General features: G+C 33.6%; 2 protein-coding genes across 2 annotated transcripts in view; both read left to right on the forward strand.

The window, feature by feature from the left end:
- The first annotated feature begins 9,543 nt into the window (after nt 1-9,543).
- Nucleotides 9,544-12,447, forward strand: LOC129253678 (lactosylceramide 1,3-N-acetyl-beta-D-glucosaminyltransferase-like). The gene has a single exon (XM_054892097.2). It carries the CDS (start codon nt 9,877-9,879, stop codon nt 10,900-10,902), a length of 1,026 nt encoding a protein of 341 aa, XP_054748072.2. The 5' UTR covers nt 9,544-9,876; the 3' UTR covers nt 10,903-12,447.
- A 3,949-nt stretch (nt 12,448-16,396) lies between these two features.
- LOC129255015 (protein GUCD1-like) overlaps nt 16,397-18,289 on the forward strand; it is a 30,482-nt gene continuing 28,589 nt past the window's right edge. The window contains exon 1 of the mRNA XM_054893562.2: nt 16,397-16,530. The gene's annotated coding sequence lies outside the window, so the exon portion shown is untranslated. The remainder of the gene's footprint in view (nt 16,531-18,289) is intronic.

An 18,289-nucleotide genomic window follows, 5' to 3' on the forward strand; every position in this document is an offset into this window, starting at 1 on the left:
ATATAGAAAAATAATAGTGCATATTTCCCCTATAAGTACACAATTTCTGTTTTCTTTTTCCTTCTTTTCTAATTTCTTTATTACCAAATATAGCCCCCATTCCTTATTTTACTTGTATAAATTGTGAATATTTTTTGAACAAATTTAAGCCTGAAACATATTGTTTAAAAGTCCGCCAAGTTTGGACACCCATACCACCTTCTTTCCCTTTATTCCCTTTTTATACCTTTCTCCTTTATTCTCTTGCTTCCTCCTAAATTTGGTCGCAGTATTAAACCGATTTGATGATATTTATACGAAATGAAAGCCACATTTAGCAAGAGAAAATGAGACTTAATGGACCTCTTATCACCATTATCTTTCCCCACTGGAAAGTCCGCTAATTGAGCGCTAAGAGACTTTTCAGAATACCAAAAGTCTCGTAACTACTCAATTAAGTCTTCGCGCGGTCATAACGCGTACTGTTGCAAGTGCGCGCAACGCAACCCTGCCAAATAAGGAAAGGGGCACTTGATACCGTGTTTACACTTAATCGGCATTTGAATCGGCTCGCGGTTCTGAACCGCGAGCCGATTCAGCATCGGCTTTTTCATAGCGTGTAAACGCGAGCAACTTGAATCGGCTCGCGGTTCAGAACCGGCAATTTGCACCACCAAAGTAGTAGGTTCTGAACCGCGAGCCGATGCAGAATCGGCTTTTTTACTACGTGTAAACAGAAAGCCGATTCTGCACCGGCAATTTGTGCGCATTTCAATTACTTTACCATTGTGACGTAATTGTAAGCGCACTGATCCAGCGTTGTCTTTATTATGACGTATATTGTAGGTATGCGTATCATTTCAGGTTTTTGCATCGGCTCGCGGTTCTGAACCGCGAGCTGTAACAACGTGTAAACGCAATCCAAATGCCGATTCTGCATCGGCAATTGGTTCAGAACCAAATGCCGATTAAGTGTAAACACGGTATAAGTGACTTTTCAGAATACCAAAATGCTTATTGAGCGCTAATTGACCGCTAATTGAGCTTTCAGAATACCGCCCCTGGGCCTCGCTCGTCAGGAGCGACAGCTTCGCTTACGTAACGGCGAGGATAATCTCTCAGTCGCGTGCGACCTCGCCCAGAGATGACAGATCTCTGTCGCATGCGACCTCGCCTGACCTCACGCCGATGACAGTTCTGTTTTGCATCAGCAGGGTCGGTCTCGCTCGCTCATAAAAAGAGTCTGCCTCAGTGGCGTACCTAGGATTTTCCACAGGGGGGGCAAAATCGGCCGCCAAAAAATTTGACAAGCCAAAAAAAAAAAAAAAAAAAAAAAAAAAAAGGTCTTCAATAAAAAAATTTTGGTTCTCGTACCAGAAAATAATTTGACAAGCAAAAAAAAAAAAAAAAAAAAAAAAAAAAAAAAAAGGTCTTCAATAAAAAAATTTAGGTTCTCGTACCAGAAAATAATTTGACAAGCAAAAAAAAAAAGGACTTCAATAAAAAAATAAAGGTTCTCGTACCAGAAAATAATTTGACAAGCAAAAAAAAAAAACAGGTCTTCAGGCTCTTCAGGGGGGGCAAAAAAGGTCTTTTAAGCTCGTCAGGGGGGGCAGGTATATGTCTTTTGTATGGGTTGTGGCTCGTCAGGGGGGGGCAGAGTGCCCCTCTGCCCCCCCCCCCCCCCGTAGGTACGCTAGTGGTCTGCCTGCAGTCGCGTGCAGCCCATCTAGGCCGAGGACGAATGTTGTTCTTGAGAGGAGAGAAATTAGCTCAAGGATACTTAATACTTATAATAAATGTGATTTGTAATGCGCCAAATCCACTCGGCAGAGTGCCGAAGGCGCAGTGAAAGAAAGAAAGAACGAAAGAGAAAAAGTACAATTATAATAGTACTTTGCTTGATCTCTCTCTCTCTATAAAATTAGTGGTAATTCGCTTTTGGGGAGAGTTTTTCGGGATATGTCTTGGAGTTCGTTTCAATCGACTGTAGTTGGGTTGTGCCTTATTCTTCGAACGTGTTATTAATAAATGGACATGTTCTCTTTATCTTCAATTCGCTGCTCCTCTTAAAGGGATGGTCCGGGCTGAAAATATTTATATCTGAATAAAAAGAGTAAAATCCACATAGCAAAATGCTAAAAAAAATCATCAAAATTGGATACTAAATAATGAAGTTATTGAATTTTAAAGTTGATCAATATTTTGTGAAAACAGTTATATGCACATCGTCATGAATATTCATTAGGTGGGCTGATGGTGTCACATCCCCACTTTCCTTTATCTTATGTTATTGCATGAAATCATAAATGTTTCATTTTTCGTACATGTGTAAATGATGTGTCGCCATTGTGATGAAATAAGTTGCGGCAATAAATAACTAATGCACTTAATCAGTTTTCAATCCATTGATTTAGTTCTTGGTAGAAAAATTTTGATTAAACCTAATTACATATAATAAAATACAAAAGAACAAGTGGAGATATGACAGCATCAGCCCACCAAATGAATATTCATAAAGACATGCTTAGAGCTGTTTCACCGGAATAAGGCAAATCTTTAAAATTGATTGATTGATTCATTCATTTATTTCCACACTTCATAAAAAGAACAATACAGTGTAAAGATGGTCTTACAGATTACAGTACAATATATACATGAATATTCCAATGCATAAAGAAAATGTACACTACACAAAACAATAAACCAAAATCTGAACAATTCTTAAATCAGACAAGAAGAGAAACATATTATGTAAATGGGGGGGGGGGATAATTAAGGTTAAAAACTTTTAAAATAATCCCAATTTTTGTCAAGAAAAGTTTGAGTTTTGCAGAGAAAGACTAGGGGAAAAATGTAATTGAGGTAACTTAGTCTAGGAAATTAAAGTTTTTGTAGAAGAAATGTTGTAAGTTCATACTTTTACATCTTCGGAGAAACTTTTCCAGAATACAGGACCATTGTGAATTATTGGCTTTCGGGATAAGAATAATTTCCCACATGAAACACGGTAATCAGATTTTCTTCTAGTATCATAATTGTGAATATCAGAATTTTTACAAAATAGAGAATCAAAATTTATTGGAAGTAATTTCTTGTAGTATAAATACATAAAGATACCAAGATTGTAACTATACAGTGCGTATCAAAAGAAAGTTTACACTTAGAAAAAATCCTGTAAAATTATACATTTTTAATATCCTGAAGATTTTTCCACATTTTGATATTGGTGCAGATCCATTTAACCAAATGACGATATAACTGTCGAAAAATATTTCTGCTTGAGTGAGCACCACTTACTTTTGAAAAGTTAGTGAAAAATGATTTGCGCAGAACTTTGAAATAGTTATGCGAATAAAAGTATACCTTAATCATGAAGAACAAGTGAAATTTATGATTTGAAGATATCTTTTACCTTTTTAAACTTGTTTCCTTGTCCAAAACACTTCGAAGAGTGCATTGCGCCCCACCCCACTCCCCCCACAAACCGAGGCCATCGTGACGATATTTGCTTTACACTGAGCTGTGATTTACATGAAATGGCTTGGGCTAGATTTTGAATTTGTTAATCATTGTCAAGCTTGGAAAAGTGTGGAGAAACAAGTATTAAATGAAATGTAAACCCACTTTCAATGATAAAACTTGTGAAAAAATGCTGGAGATGTCTGATACAAACTTTTGTGTAGATTCAGTTATGTCCTCAGATCCAGCTTGCACAAAAAGGGTAAAGGTCGTGCTTACTAAGTGTTGAAATTTCAATTTGGGTGGCAAAATTGTTACAAAATGCTTGAATGTATCCGTTTTATTTCAATTGACTAAAATTGCAAGGGAAATGTATGAGAAATGTTTCGCAGGGTAAGTTTGATTTTGCCCTTTTCCCTTGACACAGCATGAAAACGAGCATTTCTGCGCAAACAGATTTCTGCGAGCTTTACAAAAATGGACAGTGCTCACTCAAGTGTAACATTCTGTCAAAACTGTTACTTTTATCAGATAGATGAGACCCAAACCCAAGATTATATGTGAAAAATTACCCACATTTTGTATATTTTTTAATTCCCATGCATGGCTTTTTCAAAGTGTAAACTTTTTTTTTGATACGCACTGTATAATTAATACACAGGCAATATTTTAAACTTAAGAATTAGTGAAGGCCATGTCTTTTCCTCATATGAATGTTATGTTTGGTGATTTTAATTGTGATTATTTCCAATGTTTTTGTTTATTTAATATGTAGCGCCTTGAGTAATGATCCATTAGAAAGTGCGCATTAGAAATACTTATTATTATTATTATTATGGAGCAGTGTGAGCTCTGAAACCAGAATAAGATATTATTCTGATTACTCTTTTTTGTAAAGTTAAAGTTCTATCTAATAAATATTTATTTGAAGACCCCAAACAATAATTCCATAATAAAGATATGATAATATTAAAGTGTTATAAAGCATTAAGACAATATTTTGTGAGACAAATTCGCGTAATCTATTTAAAACACCTATATTTCTAGAAATAAGGGAGTTTATCTTGTTAACATGACTTTTCCATTTTAAATTATCATCAATGTAAATTCCAAGAAATTTTACACTCTCCACCCTTTCTACTTCAATATCATTAATATATAATTTAACATATTTTTTTATGTACATTGTTTCTACTGATGATCATAAAAAATTTTGTTTGAATATTCAAAGCTAAATTATTAACAGAGAACCATTCCTGTACTTTATTAAGTTCATTATTCATATTTTGCTGTAAATAACCTATGTCACTGTGGCTAAAAAATACATTTGTGTCGTCAGCAAAAAGAACTAATTTTAATAAATTAGAACAGAGATGAAGATCATTAACATATATAAGGAAAAGAAGAGGACCGAGGATTGAACCCTGCGGTACGCCTATCGATACTTTTTTAACTCAGAATTACATGAATTATAAAGAACACATTGCTTTCTATTACTTAAATAATTGTGTATTAATTTAAGGGCAATACTTCGTATTCTATAAAAAGATAATTTACTAAGCAATATGTCATGGTTAATACAATCGAACGCCTTTTTTAGATAATGAACACTCCAAAAGTTATTTCGTTATTCTCATAAGCATTTATAATGTCATTTAAGGAATCTATGAGATCATGAGATGTACAACATTTTTCTCTAAATCCAAATTGTTTTTGATAAAGTATATGATTATTATTGAAATATGTAATTAGCCTAGTGTAAATACATTTCTCCAGCACTTTGGAGAAACATGATAATAAGGAAATTGGCCTATAATTTGAGAAAACATTTTTTGGACCAGATTTATATACAGGAATAACGTGTGGTATTTTACAACTATCAGGAAATATACCTTCTTGAATACATAAATTGAAAATAAAGCAAAATGGTTTACATAAAATATGAATAGTCCTTTTTACAACAACATTTTCAACACCATCAATTCCTGGGGCTTCTCCATTCTGTAAGCAATTGGCAATGTTAATAATTTCCTTTTCAGTAATTGATTTGAGAAATAAAGAACAAGGCAGGGTATTTTTCAGGTAAAAACTATAATCAATATGACCTCTTGTAATTTTGTCAGTGATAGTATGTCCAAAATTGGTAAAATATTCGTTAAACGCATGTGCACTGTAATTTTCATTTCTGATTTCTATTTAATTATTTCTAAAAACTAAGTTATCAGAAGTTTCAGGTTTCTGTTTGTTTAATAAACCATTTATAACTTTCCATGTTTTGCAAAGATTATTTTTTACTTCATTAAATATAGAATAATAAAATTCTTGTTTAGTTTTTCTAACAAGACTCATATTCATTCTTAAAAGATTTATATTTTGCCTTTTTATTATCCGTAGGTTTCTTTATGAAGTTTGCATACAACCTGTTCTTCTTTCTATACATACGTTTGAGTGTGATTTTAAACCAATAATTTTTTTGCTTTCGGCTTGCCATCTCTTTTAATGGAAAACAAATGTCATATATTTCCAGAATAATTTTCATAAATTCATCATATAGCAAGCTAGGGTCAGCAATATCATGACTGTCATGAATACAGGAAAAGTCAATCTCTGATATTCTTTGTAAGAACATGAGGATGCTATTTTCAGTAATTTGCCGTTTATAAATTTTTTACTTGACTTCGTTGGTAACGAATAATCAAAAATAGAAAATATTGGTATTGTTTGAAAATATTGAGAATATTTAGATCATAAAATAAAGGAGCAGAGTGATAAGTATGATGGTTGAACGTCATTATTCTAGCTATTCTTTTTTGAAGTAATAATACAGGGTTCAGGGTTGATTTGCACGTCCCACCCCAAACTTCCAGACCATACGTTATATGTGGTAAAATAAATGAGATGTATAACATAACTAAGATTCTCTTTGTTACATAATTCCTCAATCTATAAAGTATTCCAATTTTTTTGCTTAGCACATTGCACACAATGTCAACCTGTTTCTTCCATGTAAGATTTTTGTCGAAACATATACCAATAAATAATGTTGATTCCTCACACTCTAATAAAGTTCCTTTCAGTGACAATTGTCCTGATATTAAAATATTTTTTCGTCTATTTTTAAACAACATATATTTAGTTTTCGTAACATTGATTGTCAATTTGTTGGCATTGCACCATGCTATTATATTGTTTAAATTAAGACTAATTTCTGATAAATCAATATGTTGTTCATCACAATTGAAAGTATGAAAAAAATTTGATGAGTTTGCCATCATGATGACATCATTTCAAGAAATTCGTTAACATAATTCAATTGATCCATCTTTTTTATATATCTATATTGTAATCACCCAAAAATATACAATGTTTGTGCTCACCATTAACCTTTTCAACAATATTGGTAAGAACATTAATAAATTCATTGATTGACTTTTCAGGGGGTCTATAAAATACTCCATTTATGAGGTTTCTACCCAGGTTAGGAGTTTCAATAAAGCAGCTTTCACATGTATCACAAAAATATTAAGATCACATCTGTTTACAAAATCAATACTTTTTTTAATACAAAACCAACACCACCGCCATATCTTTTATGACGGCCTAATCCGACATATCTATAATCTTTCAAAATATATTCTGGTGCAGTGTTCTCTTTAATCCAAGTTTCAATAACTTTGTTATTTGTTATCCGATTTTGATCAAATTTTCAGCATTTTGCTCTGTGAATATTACTCTATATATTGAGATATAAATATTTCTAGCCTGGACCATCCCTTTAAGTGAAAGAACACTAACACGTGCAAAGATAAAAGATTTACAAGTCATATTTGGCGTGAATTATAGATTTATATACAGAGTCTATGAGAGAGGAAGAAACGAACACTTGGTAGTTTCAGTGAGATCTGTGCGAGCTTACGTTATAGCGGTTTAGTAATTTTCAACCCCCTTATAAATTTCGTAACACTATATTCAAGTAAATAGATATTCTACTAGCATTTCGGGGGATTTTTGGTATCAATGTGTGCAATTGTTTTTTGTTATAACTAAACAAACATGAATGATGTGCGCCCCATACGGTGCGCTGTGGTGACAGATGAAAATGGATCTTCCTTTTTTAATGAGTCGCCCGGCCTTGTTATGCATTTTCTTTGCAAACGGTCATATTTTTTTCTCTTGCTGAATCATAAACAACATTAAACAACATATGCATATTGAAAATTAGGAAGAATATTAGAATAATATTGGATGGTGATATAAAATGTTAAAGATGGGCCATGAAGCAGCCACTTCCTTACTTTCATTTGTGCCCATTTCGTCAATCTGATTGTTCCATTATTAATTTTATATTTCCACATCTTGTCACTGTGAGCTTTATTGTATCCCTGAAGAAGACGTGGGATTTACGTCAAAAATTTGGACTTAGAAATAAACTCTGTTGGAACTTGGAACTAGTATAATGCATTACCTCTTTGCCTCTTTTATCTCATATATGTCCAACACGCGAAATGTAATATCGTTATATATATATATATATATATATATATATATATATATATATATATACAGTGCGTCCCAGAAAAAAACGAAACCGAGATTAAATAGATATATCATTACTTAATCACAGTAGACAAATGACCTACCAATGTAAAGCTTAGAATCTCCTCTTTCATCTGATATTACTTAGATTATTCCTTATTCACGCACGAGTGAGCAAAAACAATTTGAAGAAAGGATACCAAAAACTCATTTGGCGGGGGGTATCTGAATTTCAAAAAGAAAATAACATGCCTAAAAAGTTCAATATCTGCTCTTTTATTTGATACCTTAATCACAAAAAAATTGTCAAGAAGTAAAAAAGTTATGTTCCCTCGAAACAATGCTTGTATTTCCATAATTTCATTAAATAAACGTGTTTTCACCGGTTTCCCACAGAAGCTATCGCATGGTTAACAAAAGACTTAACATGCTTAATGCATGGCTGATCGTCAACAAAACGGAGTGTCGAGTGAGTTCGAACGCTAGCTTGTAAAACCTCTTCATTTTATGAAATTATTGAAATTCAAGCCTTATTTCAAATAACCAGAACTTTGTTATTTCTTGACCATTTTCTGTAATTGAGGTATCAAATTAAAGAACAGATATTGAACTTTTTTTAAATGTGGTTTTCTTTTTGAAACCCAGATACAGCCCGCCTAATGACTTTTCGGTATCCCCTCTTCAAATTGTTTTTGCTCACTCATGCCTGAATGAGAAATAATCTTAGTAATTTCAGATGAAAGAGGAGATTCTAAGCTTTACAATGGTAGGTCATTTGTCTATTGTATTTGTGATTAAGTTATGATAAATCATCAATAAATCTCGGTTTCGTTTTTTCTGGGACGCACTGTATATCTATCTATATATATATATATATATATACAGGGGCGTCGATTCATTTTTCAGATGGGGGTGCAAATCATGAAACAACGTTCCAAAGGAACTCGATAACACAAAACAAACTCACACCCACATACACACACACACATATACCTATATATATATGTGTATATATATATATATATATATATATATATATATATATATAAACAAGTAGAAATTAGTGTAACTTCATGCACTACATATCTGTTTCGTAGGAACAGCACGAACGCTGGTCCCACTCTTCAGGTACAAAGTGAAGTGATTTACCTACACTAAATCACTTCACTTTGTACCTGAAGAGTGAGACCAAAAAGAAGAGGGAATCACTGCAAAGTCACGAAATAACAAATATTGTCGATCTAGGGCATGCAAATTAATATATCCATCGCCCCATTCGAACAAGATGCACGCTTGCGACGTCATGCCAGACATTACAGTCATTGCCATGGACACAACAAGTCATGGTATCAATCAATAATAAAATTGATAATACAACGAGCGATATTCATTGTCAGAATAATTGGCCTCCATTGCCAACGGACATGGCAGCTTCAAATATGGGCGCTCGAAATAAAATTGTTCAAGGAAGCAACTTTTAATGAAAACTGAATTATTTATAATTAAGCCGTAGCCGCAATACCAGAGATAGTTCTCTATTCAGTCAACACAGATCGTGCATGACCATTAATGAAACATTAATATGTATAACAGGCGCTGATATCAGAGTGTATCCATACATTGCAGTGGGATGGAGGTATATCGTCTTCAAGTGACACTAAATGTCGACCGACCATTCTATGATACCACACTCGAGTGTTGAATGTCACAAGGAAAAAAGATCCAGATGAAGGAGTTAAAACAATCGTAACAATTATAGTATATCAAATGGAAATATTGGATTCATAAGGTAAACTAACTCCCATCCATCTCCCTGGAAGATGAACACCGCACTGCTGTAAACAGGTAGGCGAACAACACCGTGACAATTAATTCTGATTAATAGAATAAATCGACATCATGAGAAAGACACTGCAGAAATGGTTCATGCTTCTGGCAACCGTTTTTACCATTGGTATATGCATCTCCCAGCTAGGCATATCGCATGTCCACATTGCAACAGAAAGATTGATAAGGACCAACAGAACAGAAGATGATCATAATTCACTTGCAAATTTTGAACCCGCCAAACCGTCCACTACGAGACCAATGCTCGGCTGGATGACAAATGTCAAATGGAAACCTGGAACTAAGTTGGATATCTACGACTTTCTGATTAATCCTGTAGATACGTGCAAGGCCGAAACGGTTAATATTACGTTACTTGTCTTGATCAAATCAGCACCAGGTAATGGACAACGGAGGGATGCTGCAAGACGAACATACATCAGAGGGGCATCAGATATGAATGTATCAGCAAGAATGGTGTTTGTTGTCGGACACTCCGAGTCAGAGGATGAAAGAGAAAACCTTCAAAAAGAGGCTCAAGTATATGGGGATATCCTTGGAGTAAGCTTCCTTGATCATTATTACAACCTCACTATCAAATTAATTATGGGATTCAGATGGGCGGCTAGGTTTTGCAGTAATAGTGATTTTATACTCACGATGGATGATGATGTAATGGTTGATATCGTGACCCTGGTCAATGACCTCGATGCTTTACCTAAGATGAATCGTTCTAAATTCGCTTTGGGGAGAAGGGCAGAGAGCTATTCACCACATCGTAATAGTAAAAGTAAATGGTACATACCAGAAGAACTCTACCCAAACGAGTTCTACCCTCCCTTCCCATTTGGAAATGGATACATCCTGTCGCATGATGTTGTCGAAAAACTTTGCTTGATGTCCAAAGAATTACCAGCAAGAATACCATTTGACGATGTTTATTGTGGTATATTGTTGGACAAGTTGGGAATCACAATCTTAAATCGTAAAGACTGGTTTAGAAATCGCCACCCCCAAAAGCCATATCGCGACTACTTTAAAATTGAGTTGACTGGTAAACAAATGGATTCTGCTTGGATGATGTTTAAGAGACCTTGAACGGAAAAGAAACTACAAGCTAGGAAAAAGGAAAAAGTCACAATTTGAACCTTTAATGGTGCAAACAAAAATGCAACAATTGGAGCATTCTTTTTTTGGGAGGGATAAACATATTCTTATCGAGTTCAACCAGTAGGCAATAAGAATTTGGAAATACACGTCCAACAATATGACGTCACAAATTAAAAACTTCAAAAGTCATAACTCATTTTTTTCTGATGGACGCATTGATTGACGCAAATAATAAATAATGATGATCGCTTGGGAGATCAGATGTTTTTTTCTCTTTCTATTTGTTATTAATATAAAGCAAGATCCATGAAGCCCATTCTGTGCGTCTATCCTACCCACTTGTTGTCCTCTTTTTTTAATTAAAACATATAGGCTGTTTCCACACATTTTGTTGTTTTTAGCTAATATAGAAAGGCAATCCTATGCGTAGCATCCGTTATTCCGCTCTCAATAATTTGTTCCGCATGACGTGGCAACGAAATTGCTACATTGATTTATTTTTTTTCTCATGAGCAGTGCTTTTATAGGGGTAGATGGACGCATTGGATTATTAAATTTACAGCCTATTTTACATTTTTCTGAGAAAACAAAATATTCTGCATTTTAGCTGTAGCTGTAAAATGAGTTGTATTAGACGGAATGGTATCAGATATTAGGCTCGATACACGATTTCAAACATGTGATATTGTAATAAAAGATTTTGCCATTTTTACGATATTTAATTTTGTTATGTCACCTTTTCTTAAATGAAATACATATATATTCGCCAGTGCTTCGGTATATTTTGTTCCGCATGACATGACAACGGAATGGCTGTATCAATTATTTTATTTCTTTTCGATTGAGACTAGCTTTTTTTTTTACATTAGCCTTGGTCAGACCTGGGATCCTAGTCGGGATAAAAAAAATATGCATATATTACACTTCCAAAAATATATTTAATATTTAAACCAAGACAAAGACAGAGTTACTCTGACCTTCTTCCAATTGAGGTTCTCCTTCTGGCTTCCTGGTGTATCTTTGTAGGAGTAACTCTGTCCAGAGGGGCATTACTTTCCTCCAACTGGGCTTCCTCTGACCCCTGCTCCAGCCAAAACAGCCTTTAATGATTTTCTACATGACCCCAACACAAATTCAATTTATTTTACCCGTACAAATGAAGCAGAAATTGCGAACATAATTCATAACTCTTAAAATAAACAGCAGTTGATAAGGCAGATATTTCGAACTAATCAACATATTCTATTGTTGTTATGATTACTACCTATTTCTCTCTTAGGTATATTACTTTGGTCTCATATTTGTATCGTTTTATAAGCTAGGTATTTCCATTATTTATCTACACAAATGTTCTTTTATAAATAAAACACATGTAAATAATTAAGATGCATTTGATTGTTTTGATTGTACTCTAATCATCGTATAAGAAGAGAAAATGTCACGGCTAAATATGAAATAAAGTGCCATTGTTCGTAGAAAATGCTGTTCGTTATATAAGATTATGGACAAATAAAATATAGCATAACAATTTTTATTGATAAAGATATTTTAATTGAATTGTTCTAATTTACCAAATGCTTTTGAATATTGGATTACGTTACTGCATTCGTATTTTTGAGATTATTTACATATTTTGAATCATTTGTAATGCATTTGTAAAAAAAAAAAGAATTTTATGACATTTGGAGATAGGCATTTTGCTTGTATATAAGGTAAAAAGAGGTAAACTCCGGGAAATTCCTAACACGATATATTATTCTTTGGTGGATTTTCAAAAAACTTGAATATTTCTCTCACGTGCTTGCTTTAAAAAATATCTAAGTGGACACTACTTTAAATGCATCCCAAAATATATACAGTAGACCTCAGTGCTATCCACATTAGCTTCCCAATGTCACATCATTGTGCGTTTATTTTAACGTGTTGTTTTGTTCCTACTGCGTCTCGTGTATCTATTCTTCAATATCATTGATATTTGATAAAGTAATATTTCTGTTTTGGGACCCGACTCGATCACACGTCCCTTTATAAACCAGTTCACAGTTACCTCAATAACAAGTTTGTACAAATTACTTTTCCTTTCTTTCATTAGGTTAGGCAAATTTCAAAGAAAGGTTTAATCAATGCTGAATATATGAATAATCAATTAAAACATCAAATGTTGTGCTTTAATTTCTCACTGAATATTAAATAACCATGCCATTTGATTTCAAATTACTCTTTTTCACAAAATACAATATTTCAATATGAATTATACAAAATCGTTTTTCATAAAAAATAAATATATAGCATAGTTGCCAATTCTACCGCTTTTGGCGGTAGTCTACAGCTTTTTACCCACTTTTAAGCCTACCGATTTTGTCATTTCCATAGAAACTACCGCTTTTTAAAAGAAGATTTTGATAAGAATATCTCCAATATTATCAAAATGGACGGTTTGATGTTAAAAAAATCTACCTTATCATGCCGTCAATACCTTTAAAATGCAAATTTCATTCTACATAGTTGACTATTTTCCCTCGGTCGGTCGCACCAACTCTCTTGCACGGACCCACTGCATGCCGGCTGTATGCACTGCATTACCGGAGCAGTGTTAGATGTGCATGCAATGTTCGACATGCAGCCACCTCTAAGAAATGAAGATACCTATTTAAAATTTAGATTTTTAATTAAGAAAAAAAAATGCCCCAAATAAAAAAAAACATAAAAGTATTTCATCGAAACTTAAGTCTATTTTCAGTAAATATCTCATGGCATCAATAAAAGAAAAGAGGGATAAGCATGCAGGAGAGAAAGAGAAAGAGATAAAAAAATAAGTGTGTGAGAGAGAGAGAATGGCAAAGGAAGAGTGATGTGAAGAAAATAGACGAAAAGTTATTATCGTTAATCATGATTCAATATTACATAGAAATATGAATACCTTATAAAACACAATTGGTTCCGGAATCCAAAGTCACAAAATGGCAAAACAAAGACCATTGAAAATGAGATTAGATTAAACCAAATGGTCATGCTTATGCTTCTTCGACCTCAATATGTGTTTTGAAAATTTTAACTTTCTGTATAGCTTTTTAGTTATTAAGGCAATCAATTAAACCGATGGTCAAACTGTGAACTTCAATAATCCCATTTTCATTGGTCTACCTTTCGTCATTTTGTGACTTTGGATTCCGGAACCAATTAATTTGAGGGGCTACAGCCTTTTTTTTTATTAAATCAATCTCATAATTATTGATATGTGCTAATTAGTAAAGATTATTGAAGCTAGCCTGTGTCAACATTTTGTTCATTTTGACTGAATGGAATTTGTTTAGTGCGCTTGTGAAGTTTGATAAGTTTCTTTTGGAACCCAGTTATATTATATACATTCAACATAGACAATGGGAATATGAAGAAACGGACAAAAACAAAATATCGTCAGTCATGATTTAGTATTACATAGAAACATGAATGTGAGTGAACGACATACATTAAAAATATATTGGCTATGAATCTCAAGGGGGAGGGGGCACGGGCCGGATGTGCCCCCCTGGATTCCCCACTGCCCTATACAATATTCTAACAACATATATTTAATGTTTTTTCACATAATGTATAACATTGGAAAATCGATTTTAGTAAAATGTATTTTTCTGAATAATGTTACAATTTATATCATAAAAAACGTATTAAACAATATTTTTCTCCTTTTTTAGTGAAATTACAAGAACGTTTAATGTTATTGCTATAACAACCTTTAAAAATATTTTTAGATCCCATGTGTAACTTTATAAAGATAATGGTAAAGTTTAAAAAAAATTAAAATTGTATTATAAAGACACTAAAATAAGGATGTTTATAATACATTTTGAAATATTTTTGGCAAATATTTGAAAAGGTTTTTTGTAATACTATTATAAAAACATATTTCATGTTTCTATAACTGTTGATGTTATTGTTATAATATTGTAACAACATTTTGAAAATGTTAGTTTTTATCAAATGTTTACCCTTATAAAAATGTTAGTAAAATATAATAAGTTTCTGAAAGAATGTAAAAATCATATTATAAAAACATCGGAAAATACGTTTAAAATACATTTCAGTGACGTACGTTTTGAAAACTAATAGGAAAACATTTTTCAAAAAACGTTTAGTTAACATATCAGTAGTATTTAAACATAGTTTCATAACATTTTAAGAACGTTTGATGTAATTTTCAGAATATTTTAACAGCGTTTTAGAATATTATGTTCACATCCAATTTGTAATATTGTAAAGATGTTAGTAAAATGTTATTTTGTTTCTCAAAAAATGTTGACATTACATCACAAAAACATGAAAATAAGGATGTTTCTAATATGTTTTTGATTTTTTTTGTGAAAACAATTTTTCAAAAATGTTTTGTTAAAATATTGTAAAACCATAGTTTCAATTCATTTCAAGAACGTTTATTATTACTGTCATAATATTCTAACGTTTTTAATGCTATTTTTACATCCAAGCTATAACATTATAAAGTAAAATTTTAGTGCTTCTCTTAAAATGTTATAATGATATCATAAAAACGTTAAAATTAATATATTTCTAATACATTTTAGAAACTTTTTCTAGAGAACATCAGAAAAACATTTTTCAAAAATGTTTTGTTGAAATATTTTGAAAACATATTTTCATAACTTTTTATAACATTAGATTTTATTCTTCTGAATGTTTTTAAGATGTCATTTTTACATTAATTATAAACATTACAAAAACGTTATAATTTTTTTTTTTCTTAAGAATTTTTTTTCATGTCATTTTAATATCGAAATTTGACATTTTGATAAGATGTTTTAATAACATTTTTGAAAAATGTCTTTTAAATGTTTTCTAGTAAGGCCATCAAAACATCATAGGCCTATGATTGATATCATAATAACGTTTATTTAATTTTTAACATGAGGGGAATAATGTTTCATAAATGTTATGCAAATGTTTGTAAGAAATGTTTTTCGAAAGCATTTCTAAGATCTTTCAAAAATGTTATTATAACGTTATGTGTTAGCTGATTGTGATTAATTTTCTTCCATCTGAATATAAAAATAACAGAAATTTTGAAAAGTCCCATGTGAATATTCGTAGTCATGGTAGTATTTGTGTCAATTTGACCAAGGGAAAGAGGCGTAAATGAATTGTAAATGAATTGTAAATGAATTGTGGTAGACTCCCTATATAATAAAAACAAAAATACAAGATAAAAGTCTTTCTTCGCAACATAATTCCTAAGAAATTTGTTATCCAATACTGTGTTGGTATATAGGCCTGTGTTTGAAATCAATAGAGAAGGGCGATCAGGACAAGCCAGAATAAAATACTAGTATCACACAAGCCGGCGGGGATCGCGATTCAAGCTCGTTAATTTTGGGGATTACCCCCATATTTTCCCCCTCTGTGAAAACGACCCCCCCCCCCCCCCCCGGCCCCCGAAATTTCATTTCCATTTTGTGTAAGTGATATCACCGTACCTTGGCTGCACTGCACTGGCGACGATAGTCAAATATAACTAATCGCCACTCAAACCAACATAAGAAGATGAAGAAGGTACCCCAAACAGAGTTTCAGACGTCGACTTTTTCTTCACAAAGATTTTGTAATGTAAGTAAGTCAGTAAGTAGGCCTATCGTACTCGATCCTTTAACAAATCAGAAAAATTCTTAAAAGCGTACTTTATCAATATCAAGTCAACATTATCGCATGGAGGGAGGAGATTGGAGGTACGGTACGGTACCGGTACGGTACCTCCATTCGCCCCACCCACACACGTATTGCGAGGTTAGTATTAGTATACTATTAGTATCGCCCCAGCGCCTAGCCTCTTGTCGAGGCCCTGTCAGCTGCTTTCCGAGCGAACATGGCAAAGCACGGGAGAGAGCGAAGCAGAGCGCCGCGAGACAGGGCCTCTGGACATCTGACCCGAATTTCACCGACTTTCTTTTGTTTTTTATTGTTTTTACCAATTCACCGACCAAAAACTGGTCGGTGAAAATCATCCAATGAGAGCGCGAGCTGCTATGACGTCATATTAAATATTCATGAGCTCATCTTGAATGGCGACCCTTGGATTCTTGGCGAAGAGTGACGACGAAATATCAAAGAGCACTGAATATGCCTCTAAAACGCTGAATATTGACCGATTTAAGGATTTGCAAGTCGATGAAATTAACTCTGCACTGAAAGGACGAGATGTCTTTGTAAATCTACCCACAGGATATGGAAAAAATGTAATATTTCATGCGATTCCACCGGTCGATCCGGGGCGTCGATTATCGATCTCCGCTGTGCAGTGCAGTGAGGGAAGCTGGGGTGGAGTTGCTGGGAGTTGACTCGAGTCTGACCAGCGGCTGAGCAGTATCTCCCGGGAAGTTTCGGGGCGGTGATGGGTCTGTTACGGCCAGTAGTAATAGTAGTAGTAGTAGTATAGTACCACTACTTGTAGCATTTTGCTGGTTATATCCCCTTTAGTGTCCCGCAATTCAATGAATCCCCTGCAGAATAGTGGACTACTATATAGTATTCCGAACCTTAACCCAAGACGAAACAGCTCTGACATTTCATTGGTTTACTCGGTGACCGGTAATGTCATGACTCATGTATATTCATTAGGAAGACGTTCCTCATGAATATATAATTCAGTTCAGATGTCAAGAGGCCCTGGCTCGCGCCAGGCCTAATTCGCTTCGCGAATTAGGAAAGCCCTCGCTTCGCTCGGGAAGCAGCCGCCAGGGCCTCGACAAGAGGCTACCCAGCGCCCGGCTTGCAATGGTTTAGTACCGGTTTAGTTAGACAGCTGGCAGCCGTCTGTTTCGAGGAGTTTTTTGAATTTTTTTATTTTTTGAATTTCTCCTCGTACACAGTGACAGACGGCTCGCTATCGTGCAGCCACCATTAGAATAGGGGGTTAACAATGCAAATTCCCCCTGATCGGCCATTTTGTTTTCAATGTTGACAGAAGGAGAACGAACGAGACAGAACTTTTTCTTTTGTATTTCATTATATGAAGTGTGAAATATTCTAATTTTATCCTCATTGTCAAGTGAAACAACGATTAATTCCTCCTTGAACATGTAGAATTAGCAATGACAATGTTTATGTTTCAGTCAAGTTGGTTTGTCAAATCTGTAAAAAATGGAATATTGTATTTGTATAATTCAAACAATAAAAAACAAAAGAAATAGTGAGTGAGAGACATTGACTGTCTCATTTTTTGTCAGTGAGTTGTGCCTATCACTGTTTTGTGCAAAAATAAACAAAACTTCAAAATGTTACAATTTTCTTTTTACATCCGATTTTGATGAAATTTTCAGCATTGTGCTACATGTAGTTTGATTTTTCTTTATTTTTACAAATCAACGTT

This window comes from Lytechinus pictus, chromosome 2 (assembly GCF_037042905.1).
Source record: "Lytechinus pictus isolate F3 Inbred chromosome 2, Lp3.0, whole genome shotgun sequence".
In the NCBI taxonomy this organism is placed as follows: domain Eukaryota; kingdom Metazoa; phylum Echinodermata; class Echinoidea; order Temnopleuroida; family Toxopneustidae; genus Lytechinus; species Lytechinus pictus.